Genomic DNA, 18,292 nt, shown 5'->3' with positions numbered 1-18,292 from the left:
GAGTCCTTTCCTGGCAATGTTGATGAGCCCAGGGTTTTCCCTGCCTATCTAACCCAGAGGCAGGCTGCCTTTGTCTTACTGGCCATCGCCTTTGTTTAAAATACCTGGGACCTGGACCTATAACCAATACATTATTGAGAATGAGTACATTTTAATGGAGCATTTCTATATTGACTGGCGCAACTTTTCTAGCCTTCATGGTACTGGTTTAGCGACACACACGAAAAACCCCCAGACCTGTTGCATGTGCTGTCAATTATCTTACTTCAAGTACCTTAGCCAAACAAATCAGTGCATTTGGACGAGCAGGGAGACTCGAGTGAGTGAAAATTTACACATACAGAATCTGTCGGAGGAGAAGCGAGTCAGAGAGGAGGTACAGAGAGAAAACAGAGATTTTAATCGAGAATGGATATTCCCACATGCAGTTCAAAACAAGTACGTCTCATATGTTCTGATACTGTGACAATATTATTAAAAGCAATGTTGGTCCGATGTTCTTTTACCACCTGAAACCGGATTTCAAGTGATCCCATTTTATTTTAAACACATACACTCACACACTCAGACAAATTAACTGGTAATGTAATCAAATGACAGTACTTGAGATGTATGTGTATTTAATCTGTAACCAGATAATCATCCATTTTGTTAAGGTTGTGATTAAATCTGGGAAGGTGAAGTGAGGATGCCCAAGTTATATTCAAATGTTGTCCGTGAATAAATCTTTTTTTTTGACCAGACGCACAAAAAACCCCCTCAGACCCATACCCTCAGTCCAACAGGAAGTCTGCCATTTTGATTCACAGTTGAGATTTTGCTGCCAATTGGCACCATTTCCCTTCCATTCTACTTTACCACCAGAGACTTCACATTCAGTCACTATCATCCTCAGACTTTGAAGATGAAAAGTTATCAAAATCTCTTGCTGCCGTTATCCATGGTGGGCGCGACAGTGCAATCGATTTCTATGCTTCGCCATGAAGTAGGAAGTCCTTATAACTCCAGCCTCCACTCCAGCCTCCTATCTACACCCAATTGGTCATACATGTAGAGGGTTTTTCTATGGTCTATGCATCAATACTGTAACATATCCATAGCGCCACCCATTCGACACAGGAAGTCAGCCTCATATCAATCAATCTGACTTTATTTATACAGGACTTTTCACAAATAACATTTAGCACAAAGTGCTGTACAAAATAAATGCAAGCAAAACAAAGCAGAAGTAAAACCACAAGCCATACACACACACTTTCTCTCACACATAATACATGCTTACATTTTTGAAAGAAGGCACTATCGTACTATCAGCCATTAGCAGTGTGGACAAACATCATCAGATTTTCATGACATCTACAGGTTGTTTTCTCCACATCATACACTACAACACTACAAGGGCCCAATCATCGCTGCTTTAATTTTGATCATGGGTGATTTCCAAGACATCCCAAATTGGATTTAACCTTAAGTTGAAGTCGCTCCTACATGTTATTATTCCTTGTGCTTAGGATACCATTAAATCAAAGATATGTTTATAAAAAGCCCACTTAGCCCATGGACGTGAATGAACACTTAACAGGGTGACCCTTCTGCGACCTAACAGGAAGGCTTGAGGAGCGGTCCACCATTACTCTCCTGCCTGTTAGGTCGCACTCGGGGATCGACACTTTTTGTCTGCCATGACGATGGGGCACCGGAGATGCGACTGCTAACGTGTGTTGTCCAAAAACCTTCTTTTTAGTCAACTCTGTGTACACAAACAATGTTCTCAATGCTCGTGTTCATGTGTAGAGACCCTGGTGATACTACAAGCAAAGTTTCATGTTGTGTCGAGCCTTCTTAGTGTTTTAAAAATAGCAATTTTGATGCTAGTGTACCAGTGCCCCGCACTCCATTGAAAATTAGCTTGCCCGAAAGCGAAACTACGGTAAGTCTTAAAAATGCCTCTTTCATTGAAACTAGTGCAGTGCCCGTAAGAAAAATGTATTCCTATAGAAAAGTGGGAGGTTAAGCAGCTTTTTCATGGATGGCCAAATGAGGCTGTGTTTGAACGTGGGACGTCAGGGATATTTAGGTTTGTTGTGAAATCCAATATTCCAGGGTGTAATTGGCCGTTTTTGACTATTAAAAACTATTTTATTAAAAACCACAAATATGTTTACAAACCATTTTGTATTACTTATAATATAAACAACAATTTATATTTGCATTATATGTGCATACATTTTAAAAATGTACAAAGTTACATGTAACTATTTACATTCAAATGCAGGCAATGCTCATTCAGCAGTCTCCTAATTGTCTTGACTCATTAAACAAAAAACGACTCCACTAAGTTACACACTAAACACTACATAACACACTAACTATACACTCCAAACATGCTAAATGTCACAAATCTCTCAACTCTCAGTATCACTGTCTACACACCGACCATCGTTGCCTGTCAATCATCTGCTTACGTCCCTCCCACAACTTCCTGTTCCTCAACAACCAAACTTGCTGCTTGGACACTTTCGTGACAAAAGCCCGTTTTTACCGTTTCTTCCTGCACCAGACACAAAGCAAACGTGACGGCAATGTTCGCGAAAAAGCGACATTATTTACCCTAAGTCCGGTTTTGGACGTGCCGGTGAGTCCGGTCCATCGCCTCGATCGGGAGGTGGGCTGTGTAGCTAGCGGATAGCAGCTAGCGGCTAGCAGCTAGCTACACACAAACATCCACAGATCTGATTCCACTTTGTTGTCCGCGCGTCTCCGGATCTCCTCAGACCCGAACAGACTCGATCCGGGCTCTTTTAGTCTCATTAATCCACAACAGTCAGTTTAGATGCACAGAACAGAACGGGACCGAACCGCCGGCAAAATCCCGGTCCAGCTCGCGCTGCTGCAGGTATAAGTCTGCTTGTTTCTTAAGGTGGGGGGTCGCGGTGGGCTCTGCAGTGATGGGCTCTGCAGTGATTGGCTCTGGTGCGCACGTGACTGTAGTGGCTCCGGTGGACAATGCTCGTGGAATTTGTAAAGCATTTATGAAATAATTTATTAACGGTATCATTGCAATCCAAACAAATGCGAAATAGCACACCCCTGAACCACGCAGCAGCCATGTTGAAACTCTCAGGTCAGTCTGATCCTGATCCGCAGAGATATTTGAGGAACACACACATACACACACACACACACACACACACACACACACAGACAGACAGACAGAGGTTAGTCGCTTTTATAGAGAGATTATGCTTTTACACGAAGGTTTGACTCATATTCAATCACAAATAAAGCCTTGGTGCTTTTTGGCGAGAGTTTCACTTTAATAGAGCTTATCAAATTCCCGAGGAGGTGTGCATGTGACCTGGATTTTGTAGTCAACAGATCAGATGGACGGTTTAACAGCATAGTGTACCCTTTTAAACCAAGGGTCCTTGATTTAAAAGGATTAAAAGTGTTCCTGACCCAAAGATTGAGAATGGTTTGGATAAAAAAGTTTTATATGTGCTAATCATTATCACATATAATATCTTGCCCATTGTTGATTCCTGTAGTGCATCACCACAAATTAGTCAAGGAGTGGGAAACACTGGGAAAATATCAATGACATGAAAACAACTGAAAGCAGCCTCAAATCATGAATTTCCACGTGTATGCACGGTGTGAACCCGCCTTGTAGGCACATCTTACTATCTGAATAATGCCCTACTTAAATAGCAGAAAACAGACTGCGCCTTTGACTTTAGACCAGCTGCTTGTTGTTCTATGGTGCTGTTGCTCTCTGTTGCCTCAAGACAAAAGTGCGCCTGACCACACCTCATTTTAAGACCAACACGTCCAGGGGCACACAGGTTGGGACAAGTAGTTTTGCCATTCACACAATGTGGGCACTGGGCGTGAAAATGACTACCGTGTCTGTCTTTTTAGTAACATATTTATTTATATTTTAACTTAGCACTGGGACCTGAGCACTTTGTTTTGTTTCTTTTTTTCCATGTTTCTTGGCGAAGAAGAAATGACAATAAAATGAGTCTGAGTCTGAGTCTGATGTCAGTACAAACGAAAAAAAATTATCAGCCATGCTCTGCCCAGCTCACAGAAATGAAAGTCCTGATGGTCGCTAGTAAGTGTGCTGCAGAAAATACCTCAATGTCTACATAGACTCAGAATACGCAATGGGGCATGTTCGTGCTAAAATTTGGAAACAAAGGGTTTTTCAAAGAGCAGAGGGTACCCCTGTTGCAGATGGAGAGGCAATTTCTTAATAATTAGAGGCAATGAATCTTCCTTCAGCTGTACTATTTATCAAATTGCCGGAAAATGGACACCCTGATAGCAACAGGTTATAATCTGATGAAGCTTCCAAGCAAGTAGCAGATAATATCATGACATCAATATATTATGCAGAAGATTGTGCTACTCTCACCATTTTGTCATCACTAATTGTGGGGCAATTAATAAAAAAAAAAAAACGCACACAATGCAGGGAAGACCACACCCCAGCCCCCAACTAGATAGAAGCCTGCTCCTTCTGGACCAAAAGGGGAAGGCGGGGGAAAGCAGGGGAAGCCACAGCAAGAAAGACATGAAGAACAAGGCACAAAATCAAGCCCCATTCACACTATCCTTCCCTCTGGTGCTGATCCACCTCTGGAGGTAGTATCAGAATCGCATCAGATACAAGATGGCATCTGTGTGACTGGAAAAGCCTGCAGCGCGGAACAGGGGTGTGACAGTCTGATGGTGCTCACAGTCTGACAACTAAAGAGAGCCTTCACTCATCAAAGAAAAGAGAAATGTCCCACACTAACCCCCCTAACCCTAACCCAACCCACATACAACAGAAGTGTGGTAAAAACAGTATCCATACCCAGTATTCATCTTCATCTCTACCTCTGGGTACTAATAACGGAACTTGAACTTAAACTTGAACTTGTCATTTAGAGCATAACACGTAACTTTGTCACTCTCCACGATGCTTTGGGGTGTCATGGCTTCCATTCGTTCTATCCATTGGGCCCCTTTGCCCCATGCTAGTAAGTAGCATCGCATGACATGATTTTTAACACATGCAATTGGTCTGTGATTAGACCACTAGAAAAGCTGCACAGTAAAGACTAGAAAAGCTGCACCAGTTAAATCAGACACACTGCAGATCTCTAAGGATATTTTAATGTTGTAGTATACCTATACAATTAATTATGTCTCTCTTGGTATTGGTTATATGTATTTGAATAGTTCAAACTTGTGCTTTTCAGAAGACATGATCACAAGTATTTTTTGGCCAATCAATAGCTTGTAATGTTACTCAATTAGTCTTGGCGTAAAATACACAAACACACAATTCAATAATTTTCCAGTCATTATAGGGACATTTCCATAAAAAAAAAAGTTATCCACTGGGTCTCAGACAGTGGGAGCAGAGGAAGACTTTTGGTTCTTGCAAGCAATAACAGCAATTCTAATGCCTAAGTTTAAGCTTTTTTCTGGTCCTCAAAGTCAGAAGTAAAGTGGTTAGCGGACACAAGGGCTGTAAATGTAAAGTAAATCCATTTGGTCTTGACAGTTGATTAAGACTTTTTTGCTGGTTCTTCATATAACAACAAGAGACAGGGAGTTAGGTCCATCTGTAATCTAGGTAGAGAATGACTCCCTTGCTAGAGGTCGTATTGTCTGTCATAGTGACGTATAGTAAATTAAAGAAAAAAACTCCAGTAGCCGTTGACTCCAAGGGCTTCTAACTTTGCAGATGTTTAACATGCCTTAAGGTTATATAACACATAGAGATAACTCTGAGGAAAAAAAACTCAATAAGCTTAATGTGGCCTCCTTAATTTGAGACCAAGTAGAAAATCTTACTCTGTGGTGTTTCAGTTAAGGTGCCCTAGTGGAATGTCTCAAAGCTATGATTGTTATTCTTTTGTTCTCTGTTCATTGGTATGATTTCATTTCATGCTGGACACAAAACTTAACCTTTACTAACAAGTAATCAATGTAAAGTTGTCCTCACCTTTCTCTTGATTTGGGCTGTTATCTCTATGCTGTGATGCAGATTTCAGGGTAAGGAACATAGGTTCTGGCTCACAGGGATTAACCAGCACAACCTGTCCACCTCCACTTACATTACACACCACCTACAGAGACAACGGGAAGATGGCAACAATTGGTTGACAATCAGTGATTAGATAGATTAAAGCAACATTATGTAGAAATTGGCTTTTTGGATGATTTGGCACTCCCACAGTTTCCGAGTGCAACAGCACTGTCTGCCACCAATTGTCAGGTCTGTTATAATTTTATAAGAACTTAAGTAGGGGCGGCAATAGCTCAGTCCGTAGGGACTTGGCTTGGGGACTTGGAGTTGGAGAATGCTGGTTCACATCCTGGGCATTGCTGAGGTGCCCTTGAGCAAGGCACCGACCCCTAACACTGCTTGTTGGGCGCCGTGGCATGTGTGGCAGCCCCTTCACTCATCTCCTCTACACTGCATGTGTGTGTTTGTGGTTACAAAGAGCCTATGATGCAGCTAGAACAGCTAATTTCAAGCAGAGTAGCTTCTTCAGCTTCCATAATCACTGCTCCTCCCAGGGCCATAGCCAGGTTTTAGAAATTAGTGTTTATTAGTGATTAATAACCACAGCTGGTCTTCTTTGGGTAAAGGTAAAGGAGGAAAAAGACATCTGTTTTTATATGTGATGAAATTACAAATCCTCATCCCGTGATCAGATAAAATTGCAACATATACACTAGTACAATATTCAGTTTGTACTCTCAAGTGTGAACAGAATATTAATTATTCTTAGACTATTAACCTAAAATTACATTGTTTGCTTGTTGCCTCCCATATTTTATTATGGCTGGGAAAATAAATTGTGTATGTGCTTAAGGTCTTTTATGCCAGAAAGTAAATACAGAGTGTTAGTATGTTGCAGTGTTCTCAAACTTTGATGAATCCAGTATAGATGTCCCACTTCCCATCTCAGACGACCACAGATCTTTTTTCTTCATCAGACTACAGCAATGAGCGTGACTAATTCAATTCACACATTAGCTTGAATATTTGGCTACATTACAGCAGAAAGAAGGAGTAATAGTGGTTTTGAAGCATGTATGGTGTGCATACATAAAACATATAAGTTTTACCACAAAAGACACACTGACTGCTCTCTGTCAGTCCAGTATATTGATGACCTCATAGCTGCTGCCTACTGCACTGTGCACTGGTAATTTGTCTGTAAATATTAGCAGTCTGCATGATTTGAAAGCTATAATCCTGCGGCAGCTACTGCCATTATGTTGCTTTGAACATTCATATGGAGGTGTGGCCGTGGTTGAATAAGAGATTGCCAGGAGACCTAGGACCAGATCACCGACAGCCTCTTTGTGGGGCAGCAGACTTTTATTAATCTATTATTTTATAATTCATGCACATTAAATTGACACTCAAAGGATTGACCAGACGTTTTAACTCCTGATTACACAGTTATATCCTCTTTTGAATTCTAATTTAGGAAATAATACACAGGTTCCAGACATTGTGACCTCATAGCTTGCTCACTCCTTTATTATTATTTATTATTTATATTTTATTTGACAGGGACAGTGCATATTAATAAACATTTCTGGTGGATCCATAAACCATTGTAAATGGTCTCCAAACATGGCATTCCAAGGCGCGGCAGGGACCCGCCACAGATCGGCCAGGGCCCTGCCATGGAGGAGTGAGAAATTTAAGGCCACTGTATCTATACTGCTGTTTCTCTGACTGTGTGAAGAGTTTTGATGTGACTTCAGCTTTGAGCAATGCATGTTGGCAAAAGACAAAAACTGTACTGCTTTTGTAATTACAATCCAGTAGCGCAATATATTACGCTGAAATACTTTTATTGTTTATAAAGCTATTATAGTTCCATTTTACTCAACATATGCTTAAAGGCATTTCAACAAAGGTATGTGTTGGTGTTTGTTGTATAACATTGAAATGTTTTAATAAAATATCACTTTTACTGAAAATGCATATCGGTTCTTAGTTAATAACTAATAATCAGTACCAACCCTGAAAAAACACCCCTAATGAATCTCTTGTCAGAAAAGTTGAGATCCATACACTCCTGCTATACAGGAGTATGGGTGGAGTTTATCAGTATAAAGGACATTATACGTAATCCTAAAATATGATTCAGGAGTATATCGAAGCTGCCTATTATATTGTGTTGAACATGTGATGATTCTGTCATGATTATAATGAAAAAACATGTAATAAGTCTGTCGTGATTACAATGGAAGAACGTGTAACGTTTAGCCATGATTGAAATGAAAGTATTGAAGTTAAAAACATAATGAAAATAATAAATGGTTAGAATCAAAATGAAGAAACTAACGAGTTGTACTGAGCTGAGGTCATCGTCACAATCGCTATTGACTGGATATCACAAGGTTGTTAGAGATAGAATGAGCTGCAATGTCCTTAGTAGACCATAAACAAAGCCACTGACTGGAGCAAGTAAGTAAACACATTTCTGAAGGATGATGTGCTCAGAGTCTGAGAGATGGGGAGTGGGGTCAATCGAAAAGAGTATATGAACCAGAACCAGGGAGAGGACATGGTTCTTCCTCTCGCTTCTTCCATGGATCAACCCATGAGACAGAGTATGTTAGCAGCCCAAAAATTGCAGAAAGGAGTTCCATGGCAGAAATTGACAAGGCAATAAGAGCGCCACAGATTAACCATTTTACAAACATTCTGTGGATTACAATTTGGACATTAGAGTTCTTTTCCCAATTTCCTAACTAAACAGTCCACTAGGGTTTTACCAAAGGCCCCTAAAATCCAACCCAGCACCCTACCAAGTGCACAGGTCATTTAGAAAAGAGTCGTCGTTAAATGGCATGGCTGGTGGCCCTATCTGTCTCAGGGGTTATTCAGGTCAGGCGCCAAGTCAACAGAAGCAGGGTAGATGCTCAGACTTAGGTATTAAGAGGCTAGGTGAGTCTCCTTGCTACCAGCTTAAGCGGTCCCTATTTAAATCCCACTTTAAACTAACACCTTGTAGGTTTAGGGATCTAATCCTTTATAGTGGAGAGCTGGGCCAGTACCTCCTGGACAGGGGTATACTGGGGATCTAACACTCTGCATAAGGTCATTGTATATATTCAAATATTGTATGTGAGGGATAATGTATAAAACGGCGGTCATTATCCTGCTTATTACATGGTTACTTGCCAACACGAAAAAAACCTGACACAGTGTGTCTTTTTACAATTTATTTGTTACCATTCATAGTGTTTTTCAGCAGAGAAATATAGTTTGCCAAACCGACGCCGTTTCTCTTCTCCCTCTTCGCTGCTTTCCTCTCTTTTTCTTTTCTTGACCGGTGATGACGACTCAGCCTTTTGCCAAGAGTTGAAATCACCGTATTTTCCAAGAATATTAAAGTTAATGTGAAACTCATCCATACTAGTGGCCTAGGAGTACGTTTTTTCCGATATGAAGTAGACTACAGATCCGCTGACATCGCTTAGCGACCGAAGATGCTGGGGTGATAAGTGACCAGACTACTTGTGGAGCAAAGATTTTAGAGCGCGGAGTGATACGAAATACGTGAATCACAGGCAATAAGGCCACTTTCCTTGATGACGGTCAAATACGCTCAGCAGCGGTCAATTATATGAAAACAATTGACCGCCGAACGTTGGGAAGGCCCATTCAAGTAAATGGAGCATTCTACAGCATTAAGAAGAGCTGTGTAATAGCCATTTTTAGTCTACTTGGTCAAATTGAAAAACACATTCCCTCAAGTTAACATACTAGGAGACTGCCATCAATTCTATTTTTCTTTCCATAGAAATAAATACAGAATAGAACTGAACTTAATGAGAGCTATCTTTTTCATGTTAATTTGCCTATGCTGAAACATCTGTTATCCTCTGTGCTTACAGTAGAACTTGCAGGCTGTGTGAGGTGGGATGTAAATTCACTCAGCCCCTCATGAAACTGTTGAGGATGCATAGCCTGTGGTACACAGATGCCGGCAACAGGAACATGTAAATCCTGCTGAAAAAGAACCAAACACATTCACACCCATTAAACAAATGAGCAATGTATAAATCAACAATCCATGAAAACAGATAAATTAGTCTAAATACTCACCGGCATCATGCTGCAGAGAACAGGTTCATTAGTAAACCAAGGAGCAGAAATTAAGCTGTGATGGCTGCTGTCTGGTGGACCAGGCACAGGGCTGAGAAAGATTAACATGTCATTTAATAAAGACCTTCAAACAGCTGGCACTGTCATCATAGTAAATAAATTCACTTCCACTTGGCTGAAGGGCAGAGTCAAACCAAATCAGGCCGAGCCAGCACATCAGCTCAGCTGCTTGTGTGGTGTGTGGTGGCTGCATTGCTGAGCTGCTGCACTAATAAATATAATTTTTCTGTACCACCATTGAATGAGCAATAAGGAGAAAGGAAGGAAGTAAGGGAGAGAAAGAAAAATGTGTGCAATGGAAAAACACTTCCCTTCCCCTGTTGTGTTTATTCTTTTAATGTCTGTGACATATTCTATAGATACAGACATTAAAACACTGGTATGATATCGATATGACTGTCTATGGGTAGTTTTCAGGTCTATTTTTGCTGAGAATTGCATACATGTAGTGGTAGAAATAGACAAGACTCCAAATGTCTAGATGGAGCGACATAGCAGCCTCGCTTGACAGGTACATGAGAGGCATGAGTCAGTGTATCCAGGTCTAACATTCTAACATGGACATCAAAATGAAGAACGAGAGGTAACGCCATGTAGCACCACTACACACACATCCAGTGCGTCAAGCCTCCAGATGTGTCACGACTAAGTGAAAGATAGGTGATATGGCACCTTCTTTGGATCTGTTGGTTCTGAAACAATACTGGTGAGGGTCTAGGCTGGCAAGGATGTTGTCTTTGGAGAACCAGTTTTTTGAAGCAATTCATCATGATCGGGGAGAGAGCTGTATTCATCAAGATGAGACACAGTAGACTTTTAGGTACGGAACGACGAAAGCAAGATGTTAAAATGTCAGTAGTAACATGAGCTAGCTGATCAGCACATGTTTTTAGTACACAGCCAGGTAAATTATCTTAGATAGATAGATAGATAGATAGATAGATATCTAGAAGGAGCTCCGCTGTCTGTCTACTGTGTGATGGAGAGGGTGCTGATCATTGTCCATGATGGATAAAAGTTTGTTCAGTGTTCTCCTCTCCACCACAGTCTCAAAAGACTGCAACCTGAGACCAAGTACAGAGCCAGCCTTCTTGATGATTTTATCAAGTCTGTTAGTGTCGCTGGCTCTGATGCTGCTGCCCCAACACACAGCAGCAAAGAAAATGACGCTGGTAACAACAGACTGGTGAAAGATCTCCAACATCTTGCTGCACACGTTGAAGGATCTCAGCTTCCTCAGGAAATAGAGTCTGCTCATCCCCTTCTTGTACACAGCCTCGGTGTCAGCCTTATTCATATTCACTCTCAGCAGGATTTTTCTCACATCCACTGTGGTTACTGACATTGATCAGTCCTCTGGAGGAGGAGTAGACTTCTAAGCTGAGTCTTCGTTGAGCAGATCAAAGCGAGCATAACGTGTGCAGCTCATCATGCAGTGTGGCCTCACACATGATGAGGGCTCTCCTGCTCCGGTAGCCTGTATCATTTTTAATTGCCTGCCATCTATCCAGTCTCTGCTAATGTCCCCTTTTTGCCTCCTTGATGCCAGCTTTCAGTCTTGTTGCTCTGTTGGCTCTGCATAGAGCCCTCACCTCTCCATTCATCCAAGCCTACTGGTTGGGGAATGATCTGAGGAAGAGTATCAGTTTCCAAAGTACTCAGGAGAGAAAACAAGGCCAAATGCTTTGTTGGGCAAAACAAATACCACGGTGGATGAATTGAAAAAAGTCCAATTTACTTGGGGTGTCATGATTCTCAAAATTCACAATTTCATTTGACTTTTGCTTTTAAATATCACAGTACGATTCAATTTTCAATAAAATAAAGAATTCCGCAATGTAGGCTTTGCATTTGTTAGACGTAGACCTTTACGACCTGCCTGCCATTTACTTTTTTTATGAGATACATTCTAACATGCAGTGACATCCCTACCAGCGCACACATCCTCACAAGTTTAAAAAGGCATTTCTAGTTTCAGACCGACCATTAATGACTGTTACTATGAGTCAGCTGAATTTTTAGCTATGCGTTCATGAATTTTGTCGGAAAAAGTACAAGCATCATACATGCTGTCATTCCAAGAATAGCTGAATAAAAAAACCTAATTACTGGATGTAATCATACTTGAGTCTCAGCGTAGCTGAAGGACAGTTTGAACGGTGCTTAACCAAGTCAGACAGAATTCATGATGGCATAGCTAAACATTCAGCTGACTAATGGTTACTAACAGCTATCAGCCCATGTTTGTAATATCTAATTAACTCTGTGTGTGCTCCTAGTATAATGTATCTGAGGTAGATTGGGGTCAAACTGTACATTTCTCCATCTGTATGTGATGTACTTCTGCAAGATGTTTTGAAAGATTGCTCGTGTTCCCGCCCTTATGTGCAAAAGACTTTCTGCACTTGTCTGCATCAATTCTCTCTTGCCACTCAGAGGGTGTCTGTGTGTCTGTCTGCATCGGCGTGTGTGAGAGTGACGAACAGGCAGTGAGAGCCCGCCCTGCACAGGACAGGCCCCCACACTGGTCTCTGTTCAGGATTCGGAATTGCGATACATTACATTTTAACAGACAAACTAGATGCACAATTGGAAAAAAAATCATGCATTTTAAATGTCCAACAGCCCATCAGTAACATTTTATTCCCTCCTTTCTTGTAATTGAAAACAGCACATACATGTCAATCATAGTTTTTACTATGAAAGATCAATTTTTAGTAACAATAAAGTACTGTAACGCATTATTTTTCTCAGTAGATAATGCTGTTTCCAGCACAGACAGCAGTGGAAATGAGCAGAGATAAATCTACGGCAATGAACAATACCACTATTTAGTTGAATGACTCCTAACATATACTGTAATGTGAAACTGACTTACCCAGTGACGATGTGATACTGACTCGACTGGGGCTCCATGTGGTAGTCTGGATAGGTCAGCTGACACTGAGTGGACTGACATGAACAGGGGAACCTGAAATCCCAAATTCAGATCAACTGCTTAAGTTTGTGTAAGGCATGTGAAACAATAGATACAGTATATGTATTTTCTTGAGTATTTTTCATATGAGGTCAGCAGATTTGTAGAACAGCTTTTCCCAAATGAGATAAAAATATATGGCCTGCAAATCATGTTGATAATGCCTGACAGAGAAACAGGAATAGAGAAAGGGTTGTCATAGCTTACAAGTGATCTAGGAATGAAAATCTCATAATTGTTTAGCGAATGACTAAATATTATACCTTAAGCTGGGAGAATCCACCGTTCCTGGCTTGATAGTACTTTGGTAAGGATGGGGAATTACTCCAGGCAGACTGACATGAGGAGGGGGGGCTGCCCATACATACGTCCCTGCAGGGGCATTGTGTACATTATTGTCCCTCTCATAGCCAGGAAGTGTTGTGTTGTGCTCTTTCATAGGGCTATTCTCCCCACCAGCATAGAAGGCACCTATTGTAATCATAGATTAAATAAAAAGATCCTTTTCAGGGATTTTGACATTGGGATGGTGAAATCTTACCTGGCAGTTCACCTTAACAATAAACTGGACATGACTGATTTAACTGCAGCAACATGCAAGAAAGGTCAGAGCAGACTCCATTTGCTGAGGAGGCTCAGGTCCTTTGGAGTGCAGGGTGCAATGCTGAGGACTTTCTATGACTCTTTGGTGGCATTAGCCATTTTCTATGGAGTAGTCTGCTGGAGCAGCAGCATCTCAGCAGTAGGAAGGAGGAGACTTGATACATTTATCAAGAAGGCCAGCTTGACTCAGTGCAGGTGGTGGGAGAGAGCAGGATGATGGATAAGCTGTCATCTCTGCTGGTGAAGGAGTCCCACCTGCTGCAGGTCACTATCTCAGCACTGGGCAGCTCCTTCAGTGGCAGACTGATACACCCTCATTTTGGTTTACACTTACTGGGCAATTGTCATACTTATATTAATTATTTATTAATGACAATACACTGCCCACACTGTTTATAATTACACTGTTTATAGTTGTACATAAATGTATACACAATTCTATTTCTATTTCTGCTCTAGCTGTTCTTCTTACCTTTTTATTACATTGTTTATTTTTGACTATGACGTGCACAGAACGAGGGGCCCGTTCATTGCTGCTTGCAGCTTTAATTTATTAAAAATAATAATAATAATAATAATAATATATTTAATTTGTAAAGCACTTTACATTTAAATAAATCTCAAAGTGCTACAGGAAAAGCACAAATAAAAGAGAAAATATTAGTAAAAGAAAAACACCTGAAAGTCAAAAGCAACTTAGAGGTCATAGGATCTGCTAAAAAGGAAAGTTTTAAGTCCTTTTTTAAAACATTCAACAGTCTGTGGTGCCCTCAGGTATTCAGGGTATGATAATTTACCATCATTATTGTTATTATTGAACTATTATTGTTATTACTGAACTGTCCTTTGGCTGCTGTGATGCACACATTTCCCCGTTTGTGGGACTAATAAAGGAATGTCTGATTTAATGTTACTTTTCACTGGAACTAACCCGCATGTCTGCATCCCTTTATCATCATGATTTTAAACTGATTCATACTGACTACAAGAAATTGGTATTTTGTGAGAGTTGCACATCCCACCACGGACTCTGAGTGAGACACCACTGTAAAAAGAAAAAGAAAAAAAAAAAGAACCCCAGGTCTGCAACAAGTCATCACATTATCACAATATTATGTGTTGAGAACTTGTTGGGTTAAACTTGTTTTTACCGCTGTGAGAAAACCCTCTAACTAAAAATACATGGTGCAGAAACAAGTGATGGGGGGGTAAGTGGCAGAGACAGAGACACAATTCATCCCATTACAAAACACTGCACCATTAAATGATTTTGAAGCTGTTTTCTTTTAAATTACCAAAAAGATACATATTGTTGCTATAATGGAGAGATCTATCTTATGTAACGTTAAACTTAAACCTACACTAAATTATCCTCTAACGTCAGATCTTCCACATTCCTCAATGTGACACATATACTGTCAGACCCTGTAACGTTAACTCCTGATAGTTAAAACACACAATTCCACGACACTACTTGTATTTTCAAATACTTTGACTTCTTCTTCATAGCCATCCACAGCATGACGTTACGTTAGCTAGCGAACTAACTGGTTTGCATTTAAAGTTAGCTAGATTAGCGTTAAGTAGCAACATTTAAATTGCGTCAGTTACTTAAGCTAGCGAACAACAGTTAGAGGTTTCGTCTTAACGTCAAAGCTGTCTTCTTGGTAGTTATCGAATTAATAAGAATTATTAATTCAAACTAACGTTACTGGACGGCCATAATTACCATTAGTGGTGCTTGTTTAGTCTGTACGGTAAACCGATGTTAATGTAACGTTAAGATTAATTTGATAATACGATTGATTAAGGCAACGGAGATTTCAGCTTTTCAGTTGTGCAACGCGTTGTCGTGCGTATGTCAAAAAACAGGGTCGCCAGTTTTAATGACAAATCCTGTCAGACTTTTAAATGTACAATATGTTGCGCTAACTCAACTGGTCACCTACTTGCATGCATGTCGCTTGGCTTGCGGACGGCTTTAGACGCGTACCAGTGCAACCGCCGCCAGACTGGTGCCTTCACGGCCTGCAAGAAGTGTCGATATTAGGAAAGCGACCTTGTAAAGCGAGAAAAGGTGGCGCAGGTAACAGGCAAATTATATTTCGATTAATTAACTGACGTGCGCTTTATGAGAACAACCATACTCATGTTTAGATAATAAACGTAAACTATATTATGTATTACTTTGTTGTCCCCCGTTTTAATGTGTTCTTTTGCATTGTAATTTAAAGCTGTAGTTGATTTTGTCCCATTTGTAAAATCACATGTTGATAAACCTCTGACTGTAAGGGGAGACAAGTTACATGTATTTTCACAAAGCCCATTCAGAACACATTTCTCACATTAAGAAAAATTTGCCTATGTCTCTGCAGGCTTCAGCATCTTGGCTTTGTATATTGTATTGCAACTTCATTAATCATTGACTGATGAGTTACTCTGCTGCTCATGCTCATCCCAGTTCTTTGGTTAGTGTTGTTTGAATGAGCCTGCTGCTGCTGCACAAGTTAATTCTACCAATATTATAGCTCCAATTCATTTTCTAGTCTCTTTGGGCTAAATGTTCTGTTTCACTCATATGGAATTGCACCTTTTCTCAAGAATATGCAAGTGATTGATACACTAACATCACTAATTCATATTTATATATAAAAGTTTCAACACAATAAGGTTGTTCTGTTCATATTACAATTCCATGTCATTTTCACAGATGTGGACAGCTAGCTGAGTGACAGCCCTGGAGGAGGTCACTCCATTGTGGGAAATTCTCCATTGACATTAGCCGTTTTTAGACTGGGCCTTTGGCGGCTCGGTCCGTGGTTTTAGACAGAGGCCGGCAAATTGGGGGTCTGTTTTGGTCCGCCTATTTTCCGCCTCAGAGGGTACACTTATTTCCGCCTCGCCTGCTATCTCAGTGAGGTGGGCGGAGTTGTCGATGAGATGCACTGCTGTGCGACCCACAGCTGGGGAGTTTTAAAACCAAGAAACAGCTGATCACAGCAGTCAGTCCATCACTTCATCCGTGGACATTAAGATGAGCAACTGGACAGCCGCTGAGATCCAGGAGATGCTAGCGTCTCCTCGGTCCCTGTAGCTGTCTTTGTTGTGTCCGCTTGTTGTTGTTGCGGCAAGCTAGGAACGGTCGCTACTTTCAAATTAAAAGCCCCCCGCTAAGAACCCAGTTCTAAACTCCAATGTGGTGCAATATAAAGCTCTTATTTTAAAAATGAATTTGTTGTCACTGTTCACAGCCCAACTTCGAGCTTCAAGTCACGTCACATGTTTACGCCTACCCGAGAGGCGGAGGAGGAATATTACGCTTCCGTTTGAGAAAGACAGGGCGGCACTTACCTTGAAGCAAATGTGCCGCCTTTTCTATCTAAAAAGGGCTAGTGAAAAACATAAAGGGTACATTCAGACCAAATCTGCTGGTGCGGGGAAATGCTCCATGGTCCATGTGTGTGACATGTTGCTGATCAGTTTGTAAAAAGGTGAAGTTACTATGTTATTATGCTACTATCATGCTGGTCCTACTAGAGATCGTTTGTCCTCATCGATGGATTAATAATTACAACCAGGATGTAAACTCAACTCAACTCAACTCAACTTTATTTATAAAGCGCTTTAAGCAGCCATAGCTGGGACAAAGTGCTGTACATGAAAAGAAATAGAACATAAAACATAAAAACATACGAGACAAAATAAAAACAATAAAACAATGAAAATGTTAAAACAATAAAAACAATAAAACACTAAAACACTCAAACAAGAGCAGAGTCTCATGCTGGGTTGAAAGCCGAAGATTAAAAATGGGTTTTAAGATGAGTTTTAAAAAGCAAATCTTTACTGTGTGTTTTAAACTGGGGCACAAAATCAAACTGAGTGATCAGTGAACGGTGTTGGGTAATGTTACTTTTTTTAGAGGTAACTTGTTTTGTTACTAGATCACTGCCATTAGAAAGTAACTTAACGTAAACGTTACTGCGTTATCTACTGAGGAAAGTAACATTAGGGTTAGAGTTCTTTAGAGTTATAAAACATGAGGGCAAAACCTCTTTGCAACATTTGCGCATGTCAGTTATATTGTCCAGACAGCCAACTGACATAATTGTTTTGACTCTACCATAATTTTTGTAAGCAATTTAACATTTACAGCTCCTGTTTTGCTCACGATATGACAGAGATCTAGGCAGATGTATAAGTTATAGATAGGCTGTTTCAATGAAAGCAATACAACACAGGCTCTTATAGCCTAGTATATGATGTTTAAACATGCAACTAATAAGTCTGTAAACTATGAATACTTACATAGAAATGATAAAAAACACAAATTCAGTGGAAATATATGGGCTTCTGTTTTTCAACACATATACATACATTAAACTTGCATTTCATCGTGATGTTGTTCTTGTCCCTTTCTCCCAAAAATTAAATATTGCCATGAAGTTAATGCTGTCCTCTCTGCCATCTAGCTACTCTAAATTAGTTAGATACACATGTGCACTGAT

At 40.4% G+C, this 18,292-nt stretch overlaps 1 protein-coding gene across 5 annotated transcripts in view; it reads right to left on the bottom strand.

Annotated features, from left to right (window-relative positions):
- The window catches only part of tesmin (testis expressed metallothionein like protein), a 31,214-nt gene extending 15,351 nt beyond the window's left edge, over nt 1-15,863 (bottom strand). Inside the window, exons 1-6 of one of the 5 annotated variants that reach the window (XM_030426808.1) lie at nt 15,734-15,863; nt 13,445-13,652; nt 13,083-13,175; nt 10,145-10,235; nt 9,932-10,048; nt 6,005-6,128 (exon numbers count right to left, since the gene is read on the bottom strand). In XM_030426808.1, the coding sequence (XP_030282668.1) occupies nt 6,005-6,128; nt 9,932-10,048; nt 10,145-10,235; nt 13,083-13,175; nt 13,445-13,652; nt 15,734-15,743 (643 nt within the window). In that variant the 5' untranslated portion in view covers nt 15,744-15,863. Of the gene's footprint in view, nt 1-6,004; nt 6,129-9,931; nt 10,049-10,144; nt 10,236-13,082; nt 13,176-13,444; nt 13,653-15,513; nt 15,654-15,733 lie in introns of those variants that run through there. The other 4 variants (XM_030426809.1, XM_030426811.1, XM_030426810.1 and 1 more) reach the window with 4 other exon arrangements.
- Nucleotides 15,864-18,292: the final 2,429 nt, after the last annotated feature.

This window comes from Sparus aurata, chromosome 8 (assembly GCF_900880675.1).
Source record: "Sparus aurata chromosome 8, fSpaAur1.1, whole genome shotgun sequence".
Lineage (NCBI taxonomy): Eukaryota > Metazoa > Chordata > Actinopteri > Spariformes > Sparidae > Sparus > Sparus aurata.
This window is presented reverse-complemented; position numbering and strand designations above follow the sequence as displayed.